The following is a 22,941-nucleotide window of genomic DNA, read 5'->3' as shown; positions in this document are numbered from 1 at the left end:
AATTGATAAGAAATCATGTCATTCGGTGCATGATATCTTCCTTCTCGTCGACCTCGTCGTCCCCAAACCACCCTCGTCCGTCAACGGTTGCTATGTGCTCGACGCAATCAAAACGTCGACACTCGTACATATTGACTAGCTGGTTCTAAAACCTTGTTCCAATCTGTTCAACTGTGCTAGGGAGAGTAGCGGGTTGGCAGCCAAGCCATGACGGAGAGGGAGGAGCCAACTATCTTTGTATGCCGTTGCGCCCTGAGTACAACAAGCCCTTCACACAGGGATATCACCCCAAAGCGTCCCTCTTTGGTGTGGAGTATGGACACGTGGAAGACCTCTTTGCTAGGATGGGTCAGGGGCCGCAGATTAGTTATCTTGGCGTGCCGTGCGCTGTGTGTCGAGCGGAAAAACGTGGATCTCTCATGATGCTCCCTGCTCGTAATGTTTGCCCGTCCCGAGAATGGACCCGAGAGTATCAAGGATATCTTATGACAGGCAGCTCAAACACCACGAGATCGGAATATATCTGCGTCGATAATGACGCAACTGGAGTCAATCAACTTCATAGTAAGAGTCACCCAGGGAAGGCTTTACTTACTTCAGTGTTGGGAAAGTGTGGAGTGCTACCATGCCCGCCATACGAACAGGACAGAGAACTGACATGCGCAGTATGCACGATGTGACAAAAAGTGTCCTCTCAAACGGGGTTTATTGGCGACGAATTGCTTTCGAAACGCATTACCGCTTGGAAAAGATTTGGTCTCACAACTGATAATAATCTTTCATTTCCTTTTCTTTCAAAGGGTATCGAATCAGTGAGCTAAACGGATGCTAAAAATCTCATTTACAACCCCAGAGAGTACCTTACGTTTCTTTATATACCCATGGAATGCAAATCGATCGACAACAAAACAAAGTACAATAGGTGTGGGTTTTCACTCCCTAATCAGCAATCCTAATCAGGAATCCTTGTAAAAAGTAAAAGCAAATATGTTAGCGAAATCGCAAAGTTGGCACAACCAAAGAAACTGCGAGAACCTTCCAAGTAATTCAATTTTTCCTTAAAAACCAGTCAACGTTCATTATTGCATAGTTAGTAGAGGGTTGCCCTATACTAACTATGATTATTGCGACAAATCTAAGAGACCAATATAAAACGGGTTCTCTTTATCTACTCAGACTTTGAGGACTCTCCCTTTCAATCCTGTGGATACAACTGAACGTTTATTGAAAGACCTACCTGGAGCCATACAACGCTTATGTGCTCAAAAACCAAGGCCTACTCATGCCTAAAGAGGAACCACTCTTTGAAGTCTTTTGCATTCTGACTCCGCAAATCTGAACCCCAATGCACAATAACTTATTTCAGTGAAACAACTTAATGTACTAACTTTAAGACAAGAGGGAAGGAGAAACGGAACAAGTGTCGCATTATAGGTAGTGTGCGGTGCCAAGTATAAACAGGGGCACCCAACGACCAATTTGTTGTAAAATGTATTATTATACCCCAGTTAATAAAAATAAATGTTATTAAGGCATTTTCAGGTGTTTTTCAGTGCTGCTGGGAAAACATTATCTGTTCCTTTTTCCCAGCAAGACACACAAGAAATTTCCCAGCCAGCTAGATAAAATTGGTTGGTTTCCTAGCCAGCTGATCAAATTTATTTCCCAAGCCAGGAATTCTGCGCGCTTTCAAATCCCTCGATCCAAAACGACCGAACAAAAGCGACAAAATCGGGACAAAACTGGTTTTTCCCGCAAGCGCAATCAATCTGACCAGCCGTCGTATGTTCTTTTTTGGTTTTTTTTAGTCGTCCTCAGTCTTCAGAGTTTCTACAGCCAGCTCGGATTGAAATTCTAGAAAAAGTCAGTAATTCCCAGGCAAAACCCTCTGTTAATAACAAGATTTCCCGGCCAGCTCATCGAAACACCTGTATTTTTGCCAGCCAGCAAGTTTCCTCTGGGGAACAGATAATGTGAGGAACAGATTCGTTGGGTGCCCCTGTATAAACGAGGAAAACAAGTTTCCTAACTCTCACAGTCACCAGTTTCCTGTTTCAAAATCCAAATTAGACTTTTGAGCAATACTTTCCGGCTTTCTCTTCACCCTACAGATCTGCAACCCTCAAGTGGGAAAGGTACCGTTCTTAACAATTCTATTAGTGATTAGTTTGACGTTAGGTAGTCTAAGCCCATGATAAGATATGATTCTTTACTAGTAGGTTGACGTTGACTGTGTGTTTAGATGTTGCTTTCAAGACGTTTCGGCTGACACTTGAGCCTTGATCAGTTTACAGGTTCAAGTTTTACACGTGATCTAAAATGAAAAACACGTTAAAACGCGCGCGCTGGAAAATGGTTAAAGGTTACATCAAAACGTGGCGGATAATCATGCACGTGCCAAGGATTTGTAAACCTCAGTCTGGGATTAATATGTGGTCGTTTCCGGAATACGGATCCTTGATGGACAGCAAAGCCTTCAGATGAGTCGCTCGTGGTGATTAATGTCCAACAACGAAACGTCTTGAAAGCAACATCTAAAACAGAGTCAGCGCCGGTGAACTACTAGTGAAGAATGTCTTGCCCTGACTACAATTACAGTATTCTTAAATAAGATATGAAATTTGCAGATTTGCATGAAAAACCTACTAATTTGCTGTAAGAGGCAGAAACTACGGAATAGTTTGTCAATATGCAATCTTGTTCATTGTCAACAAATACAAAGTAACATGGACGCTGGATTATTTTAATGTGGTGTATTTATTGATGTAAAAAAGGCCTTCGACAATGTTAACCATACCATACTATTATCCAAACTTCGTCATTACGGTATACGGGCGTTTGTCAATGACTGGTTTTCATCATGCTTATCTGACCGGGTGTAGACAATTCAAGTTGGTTCTATCATTTCCAACAAAGAAAAAAAATCTTTTGGTGTTCCTCAAGACTCTACTTAAGGACCATTCCTTTTTTTTTTATTTATATTAATGATAAATTTCGCTCCTCAAACAAATTCAATTTTTGTTTATTTGATGATACTAATCTTCTTTATGCTGACAAACATCTTACGTTGCTTGAAACTCTTGTGAACAACGAACTTAGTGGTTAAAGTCTGTGAGGGGCTAAATGCTAACACATTATCGCTTCATACTGGCAAATCAAACTTTGTTATTTTTCACCCTTATCAACGCAAGGCTAACATTGATGTAGACCTGAGAATTTTTGACAATGATTTGAAGATAACGACTTGTCTCCAGCGTAAAGAATATGTGAAATATCTCGGTGTCTTGATAGATAGCAATCTTTCTTGGAGATACCAAATTGATTATATCTCATAGCAAAAGTATTGGGATCATTGCAAGACTCAGGCACTTCGTCCCCATTTCAACTCTCCAAAGAATTTATCGCTCTTAAATTGCGCCGTATGTCTGTTACGGTTTATCTTCCTGGGGCCAGGCTGCCAAGTTGCTTTTGAATAAAATCTTAATCTTACAGAAACGCGCGCTTCGCCTTATGTACTTTTCTGACAGTAGAGCGAATGCCATTCCTTTACTTGTCAGTTCTGGAATCCTGCCCCTGAACTTTAATACGTTAAATTACTTTACTTTAAATCCTGCGCTATTTTAATGCACGACGTCACTAATCATTGCGACCCTCCAAATATTTCCGAACTATTCATTGGTCCTAACCAGATCCATTCTTATTGTACCAGATCCTTATAACTGCAGGTCAGTTTTACGTCCGGAGATCAGATGCTTCCGTGAAGCATACACTGGGTTGCCTGTGGTACGTGTTACAGAAAATCAGAAGGCACTGAATTGTGTGGTATTGAAATACAGCATTCCAGTCTCTGAAGAATAAAAAATAAAAGAGAAGCGAGAAAATTTGGCTTCTGGGCTGACATGTTGATAATTTTCAAGTTCCCTCACAACTTCTTTTCAGCACAAGTGTGCCCTCTGAGCATCTGACAGTTTTGTAATACTAAAGTTCCCTGAAGTTAATTCCTATTCAGCGGGGTTAGTGTCAGGATGGGAGACCACAACAATAAACCCCTCATTAAACAGAAGCATCTGTCCGAAAATACTATTAACGTGAACAAATGCGAACTCAGCAAGGTACAGATTTTGTTAGCTTGCTTTATGCAAAACAAATATTGACGCAAAAGCAAATAACTATCGATACACAGTTTTTAGAAAGAGCAGAAGGAAGTTTCCGGAACGGTCGATCGAGAATAAAATATTTACGACATGAAAACAACATTAATTTTGAACCGTGAATATAGAATATAAAAAGTTACGATCAGCGACAAACATTTTGGGAGATTTTTGCTACGTTCAAATAAATCGCAAAATCGAAAGTGACATGGCCGGAATTCAGCGGGCGCCGTGATTAAGTTACCGCGGCATGTTTACTCGCCAAACAGTGAAGCATCTGTGTCAAATGATGGCAAGATACCGGGTTTTTGTAAGTTTCTTTTTCTGTCAAGTGTTATAAAGTTTGACAATGAAATGAGCAAAGTCAAAACAAAGATCACAATCGCCCAACTCTTGTTTATGCAAAGTCAAAATTTACTCTCCAAGACGCGTTCGACGTTATTTATCACCAGGTAATTTCATCATTTTGGAAATGGCAGCTACTTTATTATTCATCTGCGTCACAATTTTTCACTGATTTTGGGGCTCATTTTGTTGAAACTCAAGCACGCTTCCAACAGGCCTGTGAACCCTTCCTGCTTACAGAGCAATACTAAAAGACTTCTCCCATATCACATTTCAACCTTAACCTCGGAAATTCAATACACAACATGATATTATAATTCACAAAGGCAGAAAATACCACAGAATCCTTTTCCAGCGAAAAATTTATTGAAACAATTAACATATTTGCTCTTAGAGGCGAAAACCTCTTCCTATTTCATTGCGTGCGTGAAGGCAAGAAACTCAATCGTGTCAAATTACCATGCACTTTAGGTAAATACAGCTCACTTTGATTTCGGCTCGACGGGCGATAGATTGTTGTCAAAGTCCATTACTTGTCGCTTTTAAGATTCCACTCCTGTATATCCAATTGACTTGAGCTTCATAAGGGTATATTTTTTTCAAAGATCCACTAAAACGCCATTCGCGTTACATGACTTTCGACGCCATTGCCGGTTAAGTTAATCGTTCTACTGTGTTTACCAGAGAAATATACGCATTTCCCACTACCCTCTCGATCCTAAGAAACTACGCGCAGAAGGCTCTATGCACAAAGCCACCACTTAGCAGGGGAGTGACAGGCAAGACTTTCACCGACAAGGAAAAAATTAAGAAAACGACGAAATAAACGCAGATTCCTACTGGGTTTGCCATACTGGCAACCCAGTAACAACTGATCTCCTTTTCTAGAATTGGTAGTGCGAGAATTTGGGATATGATTCCTCCAAAGCTAACTGACCTAAGTAAACCTCTTTTCAAACGAAAACTGCACAAACTACACCTGACAGTTTTGGAGACTGAGGAGGTTTATGTTGCTATGAGCGCGGTTAATCCTTTCTTCATTTCTAGATTTAGATTAATTTGACTCACTTTATTTTTGTAATTTACGATATTTTGTAATAGTTTCTTATTTCTTGGAGAGTCAGGGTGGTTTAGCGGTTATCAACCGCGCCTCTCACCTCTGTGACACAGGTTCAACCATGGCCTCGGATTACATATGGGCTGAGTTTTAGTTGATCTCAATCTGACTCTGAGCCGAGGTTTTTCTCCGGGTACTCCGGTTTTCCTCCCTCATCAAAATCGACTTTCACTCATTTCATCCGGCTGCGGGCGGATACACTCGATAGGATACAATGGGTTAAATGAATAAAGTTGCTATTAACTTTATTGAGCCTGTTCTATTATGTTTTATAGTTGCCAACCTCGAATAGCTATGCTAGTTGTAGGTGACAAATATTGCAAATTTGTCTTATAATAAAATGTTGTCGTCGTCGCCGTTGTTGTAATTTTTGTTAATAAAATCAACTGATGCCACAAAAAACCGAGGAAATACTGAGATGTGCAAAGTATATCTTGACTGACCGTACTTCGTCTTTACGATGACCCGACTTACCATGTTTTCCATCTGGTAACCGGAGTCATTGCTGCAGTAGGTCAAAAAGATGTCGCTACATCGATAACAAACACTATTATGACAGAATAATGCAAGTTTTTCATCGGGCGCGCAAAAAATTAAAGACAAGCATACGTCAAAAGTCGCTTTTGATTGGTCGACCGAGACAATTTCTTTACAAACCCTCACCAAATTCTTTTGCCTGCCTTGCAATACCCCGTGGCCACATCTACCAGTAGCATTTTTGTATCTCGTAAATGAATATGCAGCCCCGCGCTTTTGTCAACAGAGCAGCAGCGTTATAAAGGCCAGTTGACTGTTCGTCTGCGCATAATTATAATCATGGTAAACGGGTTGCCCTTAACTCAAATGACCGTCGTTGTTTGTAACGGCCTGTCCTAATCAAGGTATAAACGTGATTACTAATTACTACCAATAACATGTATTGGTTTATCGTTGTCGTAACTAGAGCAAGCGACGCAGCTCAACAAAGTCGAGCCGAAAACACTCAAATCTTCGCTATCACATTTGACTTTTGTTCTGGAAAGTTGTTTAGTCAAGTCCTTTTCTCTAAGGAGGCACGGTGGCGTAGTTTATTGCGCGCCCGTCTCTAGCTGGCTCGATTTCAAGGGTCGCTGGTTTCGAGGCCTAGATCTGCCATCGAGTTGTTTCCTTGGACAAGAGACTTTACTACACCACACTGTCTCTCTTCACCCAGGTGTTTAAATGGTACCGGCGATATACTGCTGGGAGGTAACCCTGGGATGAGCTAGCATCCCATGCAGGGGAGTAATAATTCTCCCAGTTGCTTCATGCTACGACGAAACTGGGATAAGCTCCGGTCGTATGGGCCCTAGGCTCGCGCGCGACTTTATCTGTGCCTTTTCTCTAAAAGCCACTTGTTAGCTTAATACACTTTCTCTGATCAAGAAACTTGACATCTGGACTGTCAAGACTTGTGTTTCAGACTCAATTGTGGCCTCTGCACACGTCGATTAAATTGCTGGTGAATTGAAAAACTGCTGGACCATCAAAACGGGAGGGCATGTGCAACAAATAGCGATGTACTGAGGCGACGCTACGCAAGGATGACGCTTATGTGCCTTCGTTCTCTGCAAACAGCAGGTTACATAACAAACTTAACAAACAAAAGCAACGCTAAAACGTTGCTCTGAAAAGCAAAACATAAGAACACGTAAACTTCATTAAATACCATGAGTGTTTTCAACAACTAGCGGCTTTAATCAGTGTCGTTTTGCAAAAATAATGTCACTTATTCTAAGAACAAGCCAAGCACGTAGCAACACAGACCAGACCTTAATCTTGGTTTAACGAAGCTTGGTAGGCTGATGAGGTTTCACACCGAAGCACTTCTCGTAAAGCCATCGTAGCATAGGTTGAAGTGGGCAATGTGAACTCTATCTTTAGAGCCCAGAACTTTCCATCTGGAACTGATTGTGGTTCCAGGGCACCTTTCATCCGGTCCGTGTCAGTCAGGGCTAGCGGCTCTTTGACGTCGTTATAACCAAGCCACTGCCAGCTTACGAGACTCGGTTTGACGATTAATTTCCTGGAAATAAAAATTAAACAGAAATTGAAACTTTCACTGTTCCTGTTCCGGTTAGGCGGGCTGGCCGACCTTGCCGAGATTTCGGCTAATGCCTATTTTCTTTGGTAAAATCTCGGTTCGTTTGTATGAGCAGGCCGGCTGGCCCGCTTGCCGAGATCCCGGTCTGAGCTATCGAGATCTCGGCAAGCCGGGATGAAAAGTTTTCATATAAACAGTCCAGCCCGGTGAAAAATCGTCATGACGCGTGGGTTATCTTGAAAACGCAGCCAGATTTCCACGATTACAGGATTATTTTTGCATCTTTTGTTTCAAAATGCCATTCCATACTAGCTAGAGCTAGAATGAACCTTCATTTCGAACTAAAACAAGAAAATTCACCAGGGCCCGGTTGTTCGAAAGCCGATTAACTTAATCCAGGATTAGTGTAAACTTTTGTTTCATGTTTTCAACTTTTTGGTGAAAATATCTTTCGTTTACTTTTGTTTTTCAAGATTGACTTCTTCTAATGTAAAGTTTTGCCAAATATCAGCGTTGAACAGCATTTAGGAGAAGAGAAATAAACTCCTAGGTTAATTTTTAATCTGGGTTTAGCGTTAATCGGCTTTTGAACGACCGGGCCCAGGTATCCCTTGCATGACTTTGACTATTTACAAGGCACGTAAACAAATTCCTGAAATTCAGCCCGTTTACCGGGCCAGCCCGCCTTACCGGGCTGGCTTACCTCATATAGACTTGAACCGTCACTAGAGGCGAAAAATCCCACGCGAAATTAACCTCCGGCCTCTATAAATTAAACAAGGGTTCTTGAAGTACCTTCTCCGTTCACTCACTACGCAATTCCCTTCATATATCGTTCACCAAGAAGATTTCTTTCCGAAATCGCTTGGTTTTTCGAATTCGAAAACTACCGTGAACACGATTGAGCAGCTAGAACGGTGTTTAAAGTGTAGGGGGTTGATAATGACGGGCAAAGATGACGACCTTTTTAAAGGAGTGATGGGCTGTATAAGGTCGTGTCAACAGTGGACGTAACCACGCGCTTGATCCGAGCATCGATAATGGCCCTTGGTCTGCTGCGAAAATGCAAAAAAAGGATTCGATATTGGAAGGAAATGGTACCATACATAGTGCAAGTTCTGTACCCTATTCTACTCCGTCGACGTCTGTTTTGCTCTAAGATATCTTTCATGGATTTTTCTTTGCGATATACTACGTAGTCAGAATTGTGTTACATGTGCGTTTTCATCATCTAGTGCATGACGAGCATGACCTTTTTGTTGAAGAATTTCAGTTCAGAGAGATGCCTTTTAGCACTGCTCTCTGGGTATCCTCTATTTCTTATGCGTATTTCAAGGTCTCGTGCGTTGTTCAAAACTAGAGTGGGCAAAAATTGTTTTTCGAAGCGGTAATGCTTTCCCCTTTATGAACCTTCTTGTTACTCCTGGTGGACATCAGGAACTTCTGCTGTGGGACCTTATATGTTTTTCACAGTTAAGAATTCCTGCGTTCAATCGATTAGCCAAGGCTTACATTTCTCGATGTCTTACGATGGTTTTGGCAGCGGTATGAAGACTTTCTCTCCTGATTCCTGCAACTCTTTGAGAGCTTTCCGCATTTTATGGTTATTTATCTGGATACTGTGAGTCCGATTTACATCAACAGTCTTTAGTACTAACCATTCTACCTCCTTTTTACAAACCAACTCCACAGATTTATAACGTTTTCTTCTGTTTTCCTTCACTATCGCTTGCTCATATATTTCCTTTCAGTAGATCGACATGTTTGTCTGAGTCTACGCGGGGGGCTCATGTGACAAAGTCCACAACAAGAGCCACGTTTGCGTATGCACGTGTGCAAGCGTCCAATGACGTCTGCAACGCAAAAGCACGCCACCAGCAAAGAGCCAATCAGAATAGAGTTTCCAGCTGAGGCATCCGGGAGCCTCTCTTCAATCATTGGAAGGCTATATAGCAGGAAGACCTTTGACAGCAATGACCAGAACCAGGTTTCTGACCAGCGGTTTTCGTTAAAACAATGGTTTGCTGGGGGTGCTCAGTCTCGCAGGCTCAGAAAACCTGGTTGTGGTCATTGTTATTTAAGGTGTTTCTATCTAGCAGCGTTTGGTTGTTCGCCGCCTGAAACAAGTTCGTCATGTTACTGTTCGCAGTCTTCATCGTGCTCTCAGCATCGCTTCGTTTTGCCGTAAGCTGAAAGCATTTCTCTTATCTTAAATATTTATTAAAATATATTTTTCTTTTCTTTCTCTGTTTTTAACCTAATTATGATCAATATGACTATCTAATTTATCATAAGATTTTTACAGTAGCTCTGCCATTTTTCCTCATAAAATTAAAATTCTGTTCTATTTATTTATCTGAGGGAGCCCATTCTCTATAAGCCTGCTGGCTTCTTTTGGGCTTCCTCGCCATGAGATTGTAAACAGTAAGACTTTTTTTTTTTTTCATTTTCTTCTCTCTCTTGTACCCCTTATGGCGAATAAATAAATGAAAATGAAAATGAAATCACAATGCTGCTCCGCGGATTCCAAGGTAAACTACGAGAAACCGCTTGAGATTTATCTCAGGCAAACAATAGGAATTGTTTATCGTTGCATGCACGATTCTGTTACGTCTAACATATTGAATAAGTCAGACTGGTGCCTTTAAAACCGACTCAAGATGTTCAAAAACCGGATAACTATGCTCTAACCAGGGGATAATTCATTTCCGGCCCACATTTTGAAGTATTACTGAAGTGAAACCAAAGAGATTCTCGCACACCCATTTAAAAATAGCTTAGCAGAGAGATGTCACAGTGTGACGTGTCAACTGGACAACGACGGATAAACAATATAGAAGCCTTTTCAACATGTTTTGAATCACCTGAGTCCCGTGTTTTAAGTGTATTGCACCTCGGGACTGAATTGAAAACCACTGGTGAAAAGTTTGATTGCTTTGTTAGAGATGCTCTCTATCCATAAACTAAAACCAACTAACTGGCGCGCGAAAAGTTGCACTTTCATTGCATTGGTATTTGAATAAATATCTTTTGCTGCCAATCACAGATGACAATTGAGATTTGTATGTTTTTTTACTTGACCGAATTATGCTGCATAAAAAAATCAAAGGGCCGGGTCGCACTAGTTGTTTATTTTACAAAATAATCTGTCATCATATATTTTTGGTAGTGCGACCCTTCTCTCTAAAATGTCGCCAAAATGTCACAAAAGCTTTTAAGATGTCAACCATGTTGCACGTGACGTCACAAAAAAATAAAATACAAAAACTTTTCCAAATGGTCTGGATAGCACAAGTGTTACTAATATTTTAAAAAATACAACCACACTTTTGAATTTTCGGAACATGTTTCGATGTTTCAAACATCATCTTCAGCCATAGTGAGTGTAACATTAAAATTTTTACAAGATAATTCGTATATATGTATAACTATCAATACAATGATTCTTTGTAGATTAAATGTTCGTTACAAGTACGTAAAATTCAAACGAACCAACAATATTATAGAGAACACAACTGACATAACGGTAAAAGTTTAAAAGTGTAATGCTAAACTAACATGATTAACTTGTTTGTTGAGTTCGGGTTTCAACCGCTCAATATGGAAGCTCTCCTTGATTTTGAGTTGATAGAAAGAAGTAGCATTATCAATAATTTTGAAGCAAGAAACATCACAATTATCGTGACAATTTTTAGAAAAACTAAGATGCTTGAAAATGTGATAATTTTTGTCCCGGAAAAGGTGCTCATTTACAAGTGTGTAGAAATGCCTGTTGGTTTCACCAACGTAGCGAGCACCACAGCCCGCACAAGTAAATTTGTATACAACACGTGATTTGAGAGAATCCGGAATGAAATCCTTTGGACTAAAAATGTTGCATTTGCCATTGACCATTTGACCATTTGACAATATTAAGTTTACAATGGAAACAGAAACAGATGGCAAATTGCCTTTCTTAGATGTATTATTATCCAAGCAGAGATCAAGTAACAATGAATGTTCTTGTATCACTTCTGTTTTTCGAAAAAAGACTTACACTGGTCTACTTACAAATTATTTCAGTTTTACTCCCTTTCAGTACAAACGAGATGCTTCCGTGAAGCATATACTGGGTTGCCTGTGGCACGTGTTACAGAAAATCAGAAGGCACTGAATTGTGTGGTATTGAAATACAGCATTCCAGTCTCCGAAGAATAACAAATAAAAGAGAAGCGAGAAACAATGGCTTCTGGGCTGACATGTTGATAATTTTCAAGTTCCCTCACAACTTCTTTACACCACAAGTGTGCCCTCTGAGCATTTGACTGCTTTGTAATACTAAAATTCACTGAAGTTAATCCCTTTCGGGCGGGGTTAGTGTCAGGATGGGAGACCAAAACAATAAACCCCTCATAAAACACAAGCATGTGACCGAAAATACTATTAACGCTAACAAATGCGAACTCAGCAAAGTACTGATTTTGACGAAGGGCTAACGCTCGAAACGTCAGCTTTTAGAATCTCTGTACGGTGGCCAATTTACATTATCAACTCCGTTGATAAAACCAAATTTTTGTATACAGATTTTGTTAGCTTGCTTTATGCAAAACAAATATTTAGCCTGTTCCATGCTGTCAGATAGTTGAAGCGAGGGAACGAGAACTAGCTAAGAAAATCGAGCGGGGTCTGGGAGGAAGGGCGGAAGGAGAGCTCTCCTCAAATGACGATCTCTTCCTCAAATGAAGGATTATCCTTTATTGTCAGTTTGCTCCAAATGAAGTTTTATCCTCCATTTAGAGTACTCTGTCCTAGGACTTGTGGTAGCAGATAAACTTAGTAAACTTAGTCCCTGGACAGGATTTGAACCCAGAGCACCCAATTTGAAAAAAAATTTGTTTTTATCCACTTAACCACTAAAAATCAACTAATTAGTAAGCGTGCCGATTATTTACCAAAACTAATTATTATATAGATAAAATCATTGCAGAATAATGGTTAAGTCTAAGGCTCGATTTTAAAATGGTTAGCTTTCTCTTAAGTCTGGTAACCGACATCTTTCACTGTTTAAGCTTGCTTCTTAGCAGGTGTTAATAAACAATTATTGGATGAGGTTGAGCATGATGTCATGAATTATCAAAACCGAGGTCTGTGTTATCTGCCGAAGCCGAAGGCTGAGGCAGATAACACAGACACGAGGTTTTGATAATTCATGATATCATGCGAAAACCGAATTGATTGAATGCTCTCGACCAATCAGATTTTTCATAGTGAGTCTGATGTATAATAATACAGGTTAACAGCTGTATTTGGAAGGAAAAAAAATATTGACATTTTAAAAAACCACATCCTCTCAGTTAGTGACGTGGTAGTCTAGGGGTTAAGTGAAGAGGTTATTAATCAAACGTTCCAAGGTTCGAGTCCTGACATTGGGACTCGGCTTTTAAATAAAATATGTTCATTTCCCATGATCCCTATCGAACTTTTAGTGTCCACAATAAACGACAATACTTCACTTGGAGCAAATTGACAATTAAGAATAATCTTTCAATTGAGGAAGAGACTTGGTTGCCTTCTTTCTACCGCCCATCCCCCCATTCTCGTCACCAGCGCCTCGGGTCGACCCCAGGCTCTGGGAAACTCTATGTAGGACAACATGCGCTGTAGGGTTGTTATAGCCAAAAATTGGCTATTTGAACCTTACGGCGCCTGCTCGCTCCTCGTGCTAACTTGAATCCACCATTTAGAGACGCTTTTGATTGTTCACGAGAACCAATGACAAGACACTTTGTTAGTTCAGGGTTTCCCAGAGCTCTTCTCCCCCTCAGCCAAGAGAAGAGCTGTGGGGTCGAGATTATCCTCCCCCCAGACCCCGCTAGATTTTCTTCGCTGGTTCTCGTTATTTCGCCTCTACTATCCGACAGCCTGGAACAGGCCAACCAATCTTGCCGTTAAAGGTTAAATTTATAATAAGAGACAATCGCATACATTGTCCATAAAAGATAGATACATTTATTTAATGCTGGAAATTGGCTGAAATCAAACAGGTGGTTTAATATCAACAATTCCCTCTAATTTTGAAGCAATGAGGGTTAATCGACTTTAGTCTTGATTACAGGTGCAGATGCCTTATTACCAACTTTTCACGCCACTGAAGTTGGTAAAGGCTGCAAGTTTTATTCACCACCACAACTCCGTTACCGCCACAAAACTGACCTTCCTGGGTGCGCCCGAAAACTACGCTCGTCTGATGACTGTCCCGCTGATTCCACCGGGAGCGATTGATAGAAATGCTAACCTCGTGGTCAAATTGGCCATTGGACTTGACAAAGAAATTGGACTCGGAGAAAGCGACCCCTCCTATGTTATTTCTGATGGCCAGTTTTTCTTTGGTGCGCTCATTCTCGACAAGAATAACTACAAGACAGATGCTCCGTGTGTCGGCGTCAAGGGAAAAAGTGGAGAAATAGGACATCGCTACAATTCAAAATTGCCGAAACCGTTTGAAACGTTCTATCCCGGGAGGTTCGAGATCTGGTTGAACTTGTCTGAAAGATGGGGAACTTGTTTTGTTCCTGTAGATGGTGGCTTAAGTCGAGAGATGCTTTTCCAACATAAGCTAAACCCTAATAACGGCTTGTTTTTGGAAGTTTATACCGATGACAAAACCGAAAAAACTGGCATAAAGTACATCGAAGTTACCATTGTGCAGGAAAAGTGAACTACACCCTATCCCTTCTGGAAGCGATGAATTTTTTTTCCAGCTTTTTTGTTCGTGAACGAGAATGTTCTTGTGTCACGCTCGTGTGCCATTTTCGTAGTAATGATTGTTAGATTTGCATTTGTTTTAGTTTAAGGGTTGAGTTAAATTTTACTGATTAAAAGTGAGCCGTTCTAGCTTGAACCTTAGCGTTTATAGGAGGAGTGAGAAGGATAAATCTTCTTTAAGTGCTCATTGTTTCAAGGCCTTAAATACACTTTGCAAAGGATTGAAATAAAACGCGATGATTGCACTTGAACACTGCTTAATTTGCCTGTGACATTTATGACTTTTTTCTTTTCGCATGTAAAATCAAAGCAAACAGAACTGAGTACTTCAAAAGGCAGGTCTTCCCATCCATGTATTCCCCTTAATTAAACACGACAATTACGTTTCCAAGGTTTCCGGAGACGAAAAGAAGATAGTATAGTGTAGTTCAGTTTATCTGGGTTTTACCAGGGTGGCCGTGAGAGTCACATGCACAACAAAGAAAAGTTCCAATTTATTATGATTGTGCCCTTTGCAAGGCAAGGCCTTTTTGGGAACAATTGCAGTTCGTTAACAGGTCTTGGTAAAGGTAAATTTGGGCGTCTCCCACAAATTTGAGGTTTTTGCAAATCTTTATTGGGTGGGCCGTGAAGTGTATTTTCCCGAATAAAAAATTCTGATAAATTAATTTTAAAACCTCTAAAATTGCTTTTCTTTGATTACCGCCATAATCTGCGCGCGAAAAATGATTGACGTATCATGTCAATCACACGTGAAAGGATTGGGTGTCAATTGACAGCCTTCACACGCGATCTGCTAACTTTGCACGTGCCCGAACGCTAATTGGCTCAGCATAATTGGTTTTCAAGAAAAAGGGCGGAGTTATTCAGCAGACCGTGAACTGCACGCGAAACTTCAACGTCGATTTTCTGGGGGTTTATGTTGACGCCAAAATTACAACTTCTCGTACCTCCTCTTCCGACTGGTTTTAAGATATCGCTTCCAAAATTTCAGTTCTAATAGATGATTATACTACCCCAAATTTTGTGAGGAATTTTTCAGTTGTCTTCGGAGACTAATTTTATGGCACTTTTTCTGCCCAAATTAAGTATGAGATCAGACTTTCGCGACTTTGGTGCGTGATATTTCCTTCGATTCTTAACACATCAAAAATTCCTAACATGGTATTGGAGTGCATTCTTCTGTGACTAAGATGTAAGAAAGTGCGGTTATTTTCCTAATAAAGTGAGGGGGCAGGAGCTTCTGCAGCACACTCGGTCAGTCTGAGTTTGAGGCCTCAAAACTAAAAGGCAATTTTAAATATGAAAAACCTAAAACTTTATTCAAATAATTCAATCTACTAGCTTTAATATGTTATATAGTTTGACCCCATACAAACTGAAAGATAGCGACGCGACAATTTCATTTTTTTGGCGGATACCTCATTTTCCTTTACCGAGACCTTAACGTCCTAGCCTAAGTAGCTGGGGCGATATTATATCGCAGGATTATTATTTTAACTCGCGAAAGTAAATCTATGGTTGCTGCGTTGTGTTTTAGCCGCGAGTGGTGCTTTGGTGCTGCGCTCCGATATCGATCATGGACCATATAGCGGCTGCCAGAGGCGCCTTTATGCTTTCGGCCACATGCCGTGAGCTGCCGCGGCGCCCTACGCAATCCACTCCCTAAGACTTAAAAAAAGTTAGCACTTAGCACAGTCATCTATTTATTTTTATATTATTTGCAAATTACTTTTGTGATTCGCGAAAATCTGTTTAGGCGCTTCGTTAGAATGGTTCTCAAAAACAACAACAATCTTCAGAGGAAGCAAAGGCTTGGGCTTGAAATCTACCTTACAACTGAATTTGTCGTAGTTAACAACAACAAAACAACGACTTGTCATCTATCTTGTCTATTACTAGATAGAGTGTGGCTTTATGGCTCATTTGGTAGATCATTACCGTGACCGGTATCGCAGAGAGCAACGGTTCGAATTCCTTTGTAGCCATCTTAATTTTTCGAGTCTCTTTAAGAGACAGTCACAATGCTTAAATCGTCCAGAAAAGCTATAAGTGCGATGACCATTGAACTTTTCTTCGTGATATTACTGTCAGCAAAATAGAGGAAGAGTGCTGGCTGCAGAACCTACACGCTCTGCTCAAAAATAATCAACTAGTTTGCCTTACGACAATATGTTGTTTTACATGTAGTGCTTATTTCAATGACTTATTTATCCTTTTTTAGCGTTCGAGGAAAAGCGATACTCGCCTCTTTAGTTGAGAATTACAACAAGCTTTCCCGGGTGCCGCGAATGGATGCAGTTTTGAAATCGACTGGGTAATGACGATGAAGGGATCGCAATATCGTTTGATACGATTTGCTAAGGACATGTGTAAGATATGCAACATCGCACCAATTATGTTGTATTGTAGGTGTAAGTATTAGTATTGTTAGTGATGTAAGTATGGTATGGTATTAAATAAAAATTAAAAAAAAAAAAAAAAGAAACAAGTGAGTTTTACTCAAAAAAAGAAAAAAAAAAAGAAAAAAAAAAAGTTTGCATGGGAGAGGAAAGTCGCTATTTTCGGATCGTCACTCACAAAAATCACGGTTCGTAACCTTTTACTTACGGTGGACAATTTTTTACTTGCAGCATGTCCCCTGTGGACCACCGTACTTACTTTAATCATCACCCTCCTCCTCCTCCGAGAGTGTGCAAAAAATTAAAACTGCAGCAATGTCAACTTACCGATAAGCGCCAGACAGAGAGTAATCTTTTACTTTCCGTCGCATGTTGTCAATATCCAGGTCATCGTCAGCCATGATCCGTCTGTAGTGATCTTTCATGCTGTTTTCTGGATAAATCATGTCATAACCCGGAAGTGGAAGGACTACATCATGGATTGTGTACTGTTTGCTATTAATATGATCGTCCGTTAAAAGGATTACTGAGGTGCGACTGGGCTCAGAAATAAATTCAACCATATCTTCGGTGTGTGATGTGTCTGTGAAATAAGACATTTAGCTACTCATTTAAAATTTGTCATATTACACAAAGCTGGAGAAACACAACAAAACGTGATTAAAAATACAGAAGAAAGATTGGATAGCGAGCAGACCTCAAAGACACAATTGAGTTTTCTTTTGAAGTTAAGATTAACTGAATACAATGATGTGGAACGAGAAACATACAGAAACGTTAAAGGTAACGACTTTGAAATGGTGAAGGCAGCTTTCTCGTTTTTACTCTGATAAAAGCTAAGTGCAAGAGACTTCGGCGTAACCAGTTTAAGCTTTTCAAGGAATTCACCAATTTTATCCCGCTGCTTTGCATGCAAATATCGGTGTGGGCAGAGAAAAATAAAACTGAGATCGAATGTGCATGTGACCAGCCAAAGATAAACAGGCATGGAGGAAACTGATCAAAACAACGCCCAAACCGTAAAACAGTCATAGTGGTGTCGAATGGCGAATGACTGCAATGATGATGAGTTCATGATCTATGCCTTTCTTACAGAGCACTCTTCCACTATTAGTCAATAAATCACTGGAAGGTCTTCGGTTTTGATTTTTATGAAGAAAGGCACATTCATTTATGGAAAACAAGAAAAGAAATCCTCCGATGGGAGTGGAACCTACTCGATCATCTTTTTAATACCGACCCTATGAACAATGGGAGAATTGATGGAGCACCCTCATTCACCCAGGCTCTTGTGATTTAAGTCCTACACTTTACTAGCATTGAAAAGATGAAAGGTTGCCTTCTCGCGATCGTAATGAAGATGCGGAATTCAAGCCCAGTAAACGAGTGAACAGATGTGCACTCATGAACACGACTCAGGCGTACTCTAAGTAATTATGAGTACTCTCAACGAAGTCATAGACGGCAGTCGGGTTCCTCCAGAACCACCCTTCCTCCTTCCCCCTCAATCCCTCCCCCTCCCCTCCCCCAAACCAATCTCGAAAACTAATGTTTGAAGGTGCAACGCACCGTGGGAAGGATGGAAAACTAGGTTCTTGGTAACCGGCACAAGCACAACTGAGAAGTCAGAGTTCTTGTCAGGATTGGAAAATTCGTAACACCGGTCGAATGCTCTACCCATCATTGAATTACAAGAATTCTTGGGGAACTAGGTCGTTTAACAACGTTCTTCATGGACTAGGGGTCCCGTTGGTCCGCCTAAATAAACGAGCTAACTCCCAAGGAGTTCTTGTAGCCCAATATGAGGGCATCCAACCGCGGTGATTTTAAAGTTGTACTTTTTGCCCATTGCCATGCAAACACAGCTACGTTTGCCCATTTTTGTCAAACAAAGACCACCTGAGTTTACTGCACAATCAGCGGAAGATGAAGATGCTACAACTAAGTCTCCTTTGACAGGCTGAAGTCCATACTCCTGACGAAAAAGAGGAAAAAAAAATTATCAATTATGGCAAATGTCTGCAAAAGAGGTTTAAGCCCAGATGATGATGATGATATAGATTATGCCACAATTACCTTTATGCGCTTTGTTGCCATGAAGTTCCAAACATAACTCTGATATGCATGAACATACATGAGTCGTGTGTTCCTAGATATGCTCTGCAGTGCATTCACCAGACCTGACGGCCCATGTCTCACCAGACCTTGCAGGAGATCACTCTCAATAAACTTTCCCTTGGGAATTTTCTTTAGAGCTTCTTTGGCATTCTTTGTCTCTTTCCAGTGTTGACGAGCAGCTGTCACGCCATCTTGCTCACCATCACGAGGATTTAGAAGCAAATCTATTGCTTCTGACCACTTGCTTTGAAGTAATGCGAGACCTAAAAATGTTGCACAACGAAATTTGGTTCATTACGTTTAGAGCAACTTCCGTATGACCTTGAAAAAGTGTTCGCAGTTTGTTTCACGGACCAAGGAAACTCCTAATATGGGCAGTAAGCAGCTTGATTGCCCAATCACATTACTGCATTTCATATGAGGTCAAAGCGAAATGCCGATCGAGATGAAAGAGAGCCATGCAATGAAAATTTGCGCATGTTTGTTTTTCTTCGATAAGTAAATTAAATGTTTTGCATTTTTGTTTACGTTCTGTTTTGACCTCTAAAAGAGACCATATTAAAACACAGAGAAACAAAAAATACCGTCACTGGTGACTTTTAATAATGGCAAAGACATCATCATCATACTACTTTCACCTACGTGAAGAAATGTATAAGTGTAAATATACACTTTTATACTTCTTCGCGCTCAACCCTAAAGGAGACCTTCACGGCTACATATTCTACGTTTTGCCCAGAGCACCCTAAGTGAGACCAAAATCGGAAATTTACACTCCTAAGTGAGATGACAAGCATCCCTCCCCCACCCGGGGCTAAAACACATGTACATCTTCCACCTTCAATCAGTTCACTTTCTTGTAAATGAGTTCTTTGCCTTTTGTTTGGGTGTCACATTTTGGCACAAGGCTATGATTCGTTTTCTAATCAGTCAGCCAAGAATAAAGCACTGAATTAAAAATTGCATTTCATAATGAGCGATCTCTCAAAATTTGAACCCGACATACCGGGTTACCTCTGAGCAATGATGTTTTGAAAAATCGAAATTTCGCAAAGAAAGTATGAGACCATTACTGCTTTTGTCACCCAATAATTTATTAGTTTTTGATGCCTAATAACTGGCCTGTCATCATGCTAAAAGACTTGAAAGTGGACATTTAAGCGAGTTTAGCACATTCTTTTACCTTTTGAAGTCAATATATGTAAATAGCACAATGCCTTATGTGAGCAACCTTGTATGTTAATGAGACAAAATCTAAATAATTATGTCAGCAAAGATTCCCTTCATTCATGATCAAGCAGCTGAATTATTTCTTGTACATGCAAAACTAAAGAGGCATGACACAAAACCTTGCAAATTGTTTACAAGGATTGCTTGAAGCAGCATGAATTTCCTTTAATTATGTTTATGGATTATTTGCCTCTACTGAATGAAGTCCTGTGAGAACAAGATTGCTAGTTTGCATGATAATGCAATTAACTGGCACCTCACCTATTTTATGTGTGGGAACTGATGTAGTTCCAAACCTCTGCAGACCAAAGTAGTTAATAAAGCCATTGACTTTCAAGGACTTCAGACCTTCCTCAATCTTGTCATGATCACCAACAACACTACGAAGTGTGATAACAAAATGGTTCCCAGACAGAGAACCAAGTTTCAGGGGCTCTTTGCAGTATTTAAAGTTTCCAAGGCATAAATTCCTCAAGGTAGAATTAAGATGCTGCAACTCCTCTGCACGCACCCTAAAAACAGAAATCCATTGTGTTGTCACAGCCCTGCGGTCCTTTGTTCCAGCATATCCAAATATGCCTGTTTTGATCTTTAGAAGTTTGCTCAACAGATTTATAGCATCCATGGTGTCTTTGTTTTCCTTGTAAAGTACAAACCAACAGTAATTGTCAAGTTCTTGTGGCCATCGGCTCTTTCTTTGCTTTCCAGTTGCATCTTGCTTGTGGAAAACTCTGACTGCTTTCTGATTACCAACATCAACAGTATCACTGTCTGAAGTAACAAAACATAACACATTATGATTATATCTTAAGTATTACAGTATCTTATGCACATCTCACAGGCTTCCATTATTCAAGATAAATCACTGTCCAGCCTCAAAGTGCTATCAAAACCAATAATAAATTATCATTACAGGCCACTTTCAAAAAACCATAATACTCTTGGTTTGCCCTCTAAAATTTTGCATAAGCATTGTTTTTCTCTTGGGACCATTGTAAGTCCCAAGAGAAACTGGAAACATGCTTATACCAACTTCTACGGGAAAGTAAACAGATGTGTAAATGTAAAAGACATGCACATTATCGAGTATGGGACTGTGGTGGCGGTGGGTTGGTAATCGACTGTGGGACTGCAGTGGCAATGTATTTTATGTTGAATGTAAGTGACCCTGTATTCTGTAATCTACATGTAGCCCAGAATTCTGAATCACAGTTGCTACTTAAAGTTTTTATCCACATTACCAAATCATTTCTGGTCTTTATAAAGCAGGTACCGGAAAGCATGTATATTTTGGTCACTTGGGATTAGTCTTCATTTGGAGTTGTTTTGTTTTCTGTCTTTTGTTTTATGTACAAACTGTAATCTCCGCTCCTGTACATGCAGAAGGAACCAACATTTCAAGTTTAAAGAAATACAAATCTTACCTAAACATAATGTTGTGAATGCATTCATCGGAGACTCCGAAAAAAGTCCAAGCTCCAGATGAGATTTGAACCCATGACCCTCTGTGACCTAGTCGGACTGGAAACTCTGTGGTGAGCGAGAGTGAAATGTGGGTCTTTGACTGTAACTGCATCATGGAGTTACAAAGTCAAATAAAGACACCATAGTGCATCATGCGGTCACCTTGAAGCATATCAGAGATGTGCCAACCACCACCAAGAGAGCGAATGGGGAGAATTCTATAAATACAACATTGTGTTTACATTTACATAATACTCACATTCGAATTTTATATAAACACAACATTGTGTTTACGTGTATATAATTCTCACATTTGCTCTCTTGGTGATGGTTGGTTCATCTCTGATGTGCTTTAAGGTGACTGCATGATGCAGTTACGAGCTATGCCGTCGTTATTTGACTGCATGATGCAGTTCAAGTCAAAGACCCACATTTCATCCTCGCTCACCACAGAGTCTTCAGTACCTCATTGCTTTGAGCAACGGACAAACTACAGTACTGTAGATCACTGAAGGTCATGGGCCCAAAGCCCATCTGGAGCTCCTCGGATTTTTTTCCGAGTTTCCAATGGATGTACTTACAACATTGTGTTTATAAATATAATTCTCACAAATCTTACCTAACATAGAAAAATTCTCTCGAATGGCGCGATGAACCAAAGTGCGGTGTCCCTTGTCATCATCTGGTGATAAAATCACTGACTTGTTTTTCTCTTCTTCGTCAATCACTTGCTGGATTTTCTCTCTGTCCTCAGGACTCAGAATATCGAGATGAAATTCTTTGGTCTTTTCGTTTTGAGGGACCGAGACGTCCGTTAAGCGTACAAGATTTCCTTGCGGATCACGCTCGCTTACGATAAAGTCGGTGTACCGCTGTTTCAAAACACCATGGAATCCAGGCAGATTGCTAACAAACTCGAAAATTCCCACATCTTTGTCAGACACCCTCACAAGTTTCAAAACCCCAGGTCTCACCGTAGAAGATTCAAAGGTTGATTTACTTGTCCCGTCCCCAGTTTCTTTCTTTTCATCGCTCTGAGTGTGACCAGCTTCGTCGACAGGAAAACTCGAGGTTTTTTCAACATTTTCTTTGACTTTTATACCCTGAAGATCTCCGACATTACTTTCCTTAGTTGTATTACAGTCACTCACGTTTCCGAGGTGGTTATTTGGTTCAGGAGATAATCTCGCCCGTTTTGATTCGGGCTCGAGATTTTCAGCTTCGTCCGCCATCTTGAACACTGCGCCCGTAATCAAAAGCAGCATTTCCTTCAAAAAACAAGTACGTTGAGTATTTCCCAGAAAGTGT

At 40.3% G+C, this 22,941-nt stretch overlaps 3 protein-coding genes across 5 annotated transcripts in view; 2 read left to right on the top strand and 1 right to left on the bottom strand.

The window, feature by feature from the left end:
- LOC137997196 (short-chain collagen C4-like) overlaps nt 1-2,738 on the top strand; it is a 14,782-nt gene extending 12,044 nt beyond the window's left edge. For all 3 annotated transcript variants that reach the window (XM_068843059.1, XM_068843058.1, XM_068843057.1), the window contains one exon: nt 181-2,738. In XM_068843059.1, the coding sequence (XP_068699160.1) occupies nt 181-680 (500 nt within the window). In that variant the 3' untranslated portion in view covers nt 681-2,738. The remainder of the gene's footprint in view (nt 1-180) is intronic.
- Nucleotides 2,739-7,306: 4,568 nt separating this feature from the next.
- Nucleotides 7,307-22,899, bottom strand: LOC137997187 (pseudouridylate synthase 7 homolog). Its single transcript, XM_068843034.1, has 6 exons — nt 22,253-22,899; nt 20,431-20,940; nt 18,898-19,202; nt 18,721-18,796; nt 17,149-17,404; nt 7,307-7,657 (listed from the first exon to the last, which is right to left on the bottom strand). The coding sequence occupies exons 1-6, from the start codon at nt 22,896-22,898 to the stop codon at nt 7,405-7,407; spliced, it is 2,046 nt and encodes a 681-aa protein (XP_068699135.1). The 5' UTR covers nt 22,899; the 3' UTR covers nt 7,307-7,404.
- Nucleotides 9,447-17,140, top strand: LOC137997199 (uncharacterized). The gene is made up of 3 exons (XM_068843063.1): nt 9,447-9,846; nt 10,182-10,206; nt 13,770-17,140. Exons 1-3 carry the CDS (start codon nt 9,809-9,811, stop codon nt 14,370-14,372), a joined length of 666 nt encoding a protein of 221 aa, XP_068699164.1. The 5' UTR covers nt 9,447-9,808; the 3' UTR covers nt 14,373-17,140.
- Nucleotides 22,900-22,941: the final 42 nt, after the last annotated feature.

Source organism: Montipora foliosa, chromosome 3 (assembly GCF_036669935.1).
Source record: "Montipora foliosa isolate CH-2021 chromosome 3, ASM3666993v2, whole genome shotgun sequence".
Taxonomy (NCBI): Eukaryota; Metazoa; Cnidaria; class Anthozoa; order Scleractinia; family Acroporidae; genus Montipora; species Montipora foliosa.
Note: the sequence above shows the minus strand (reverse complement) of the source record. Positions and strands in the feature narration are given on the sequence as shown.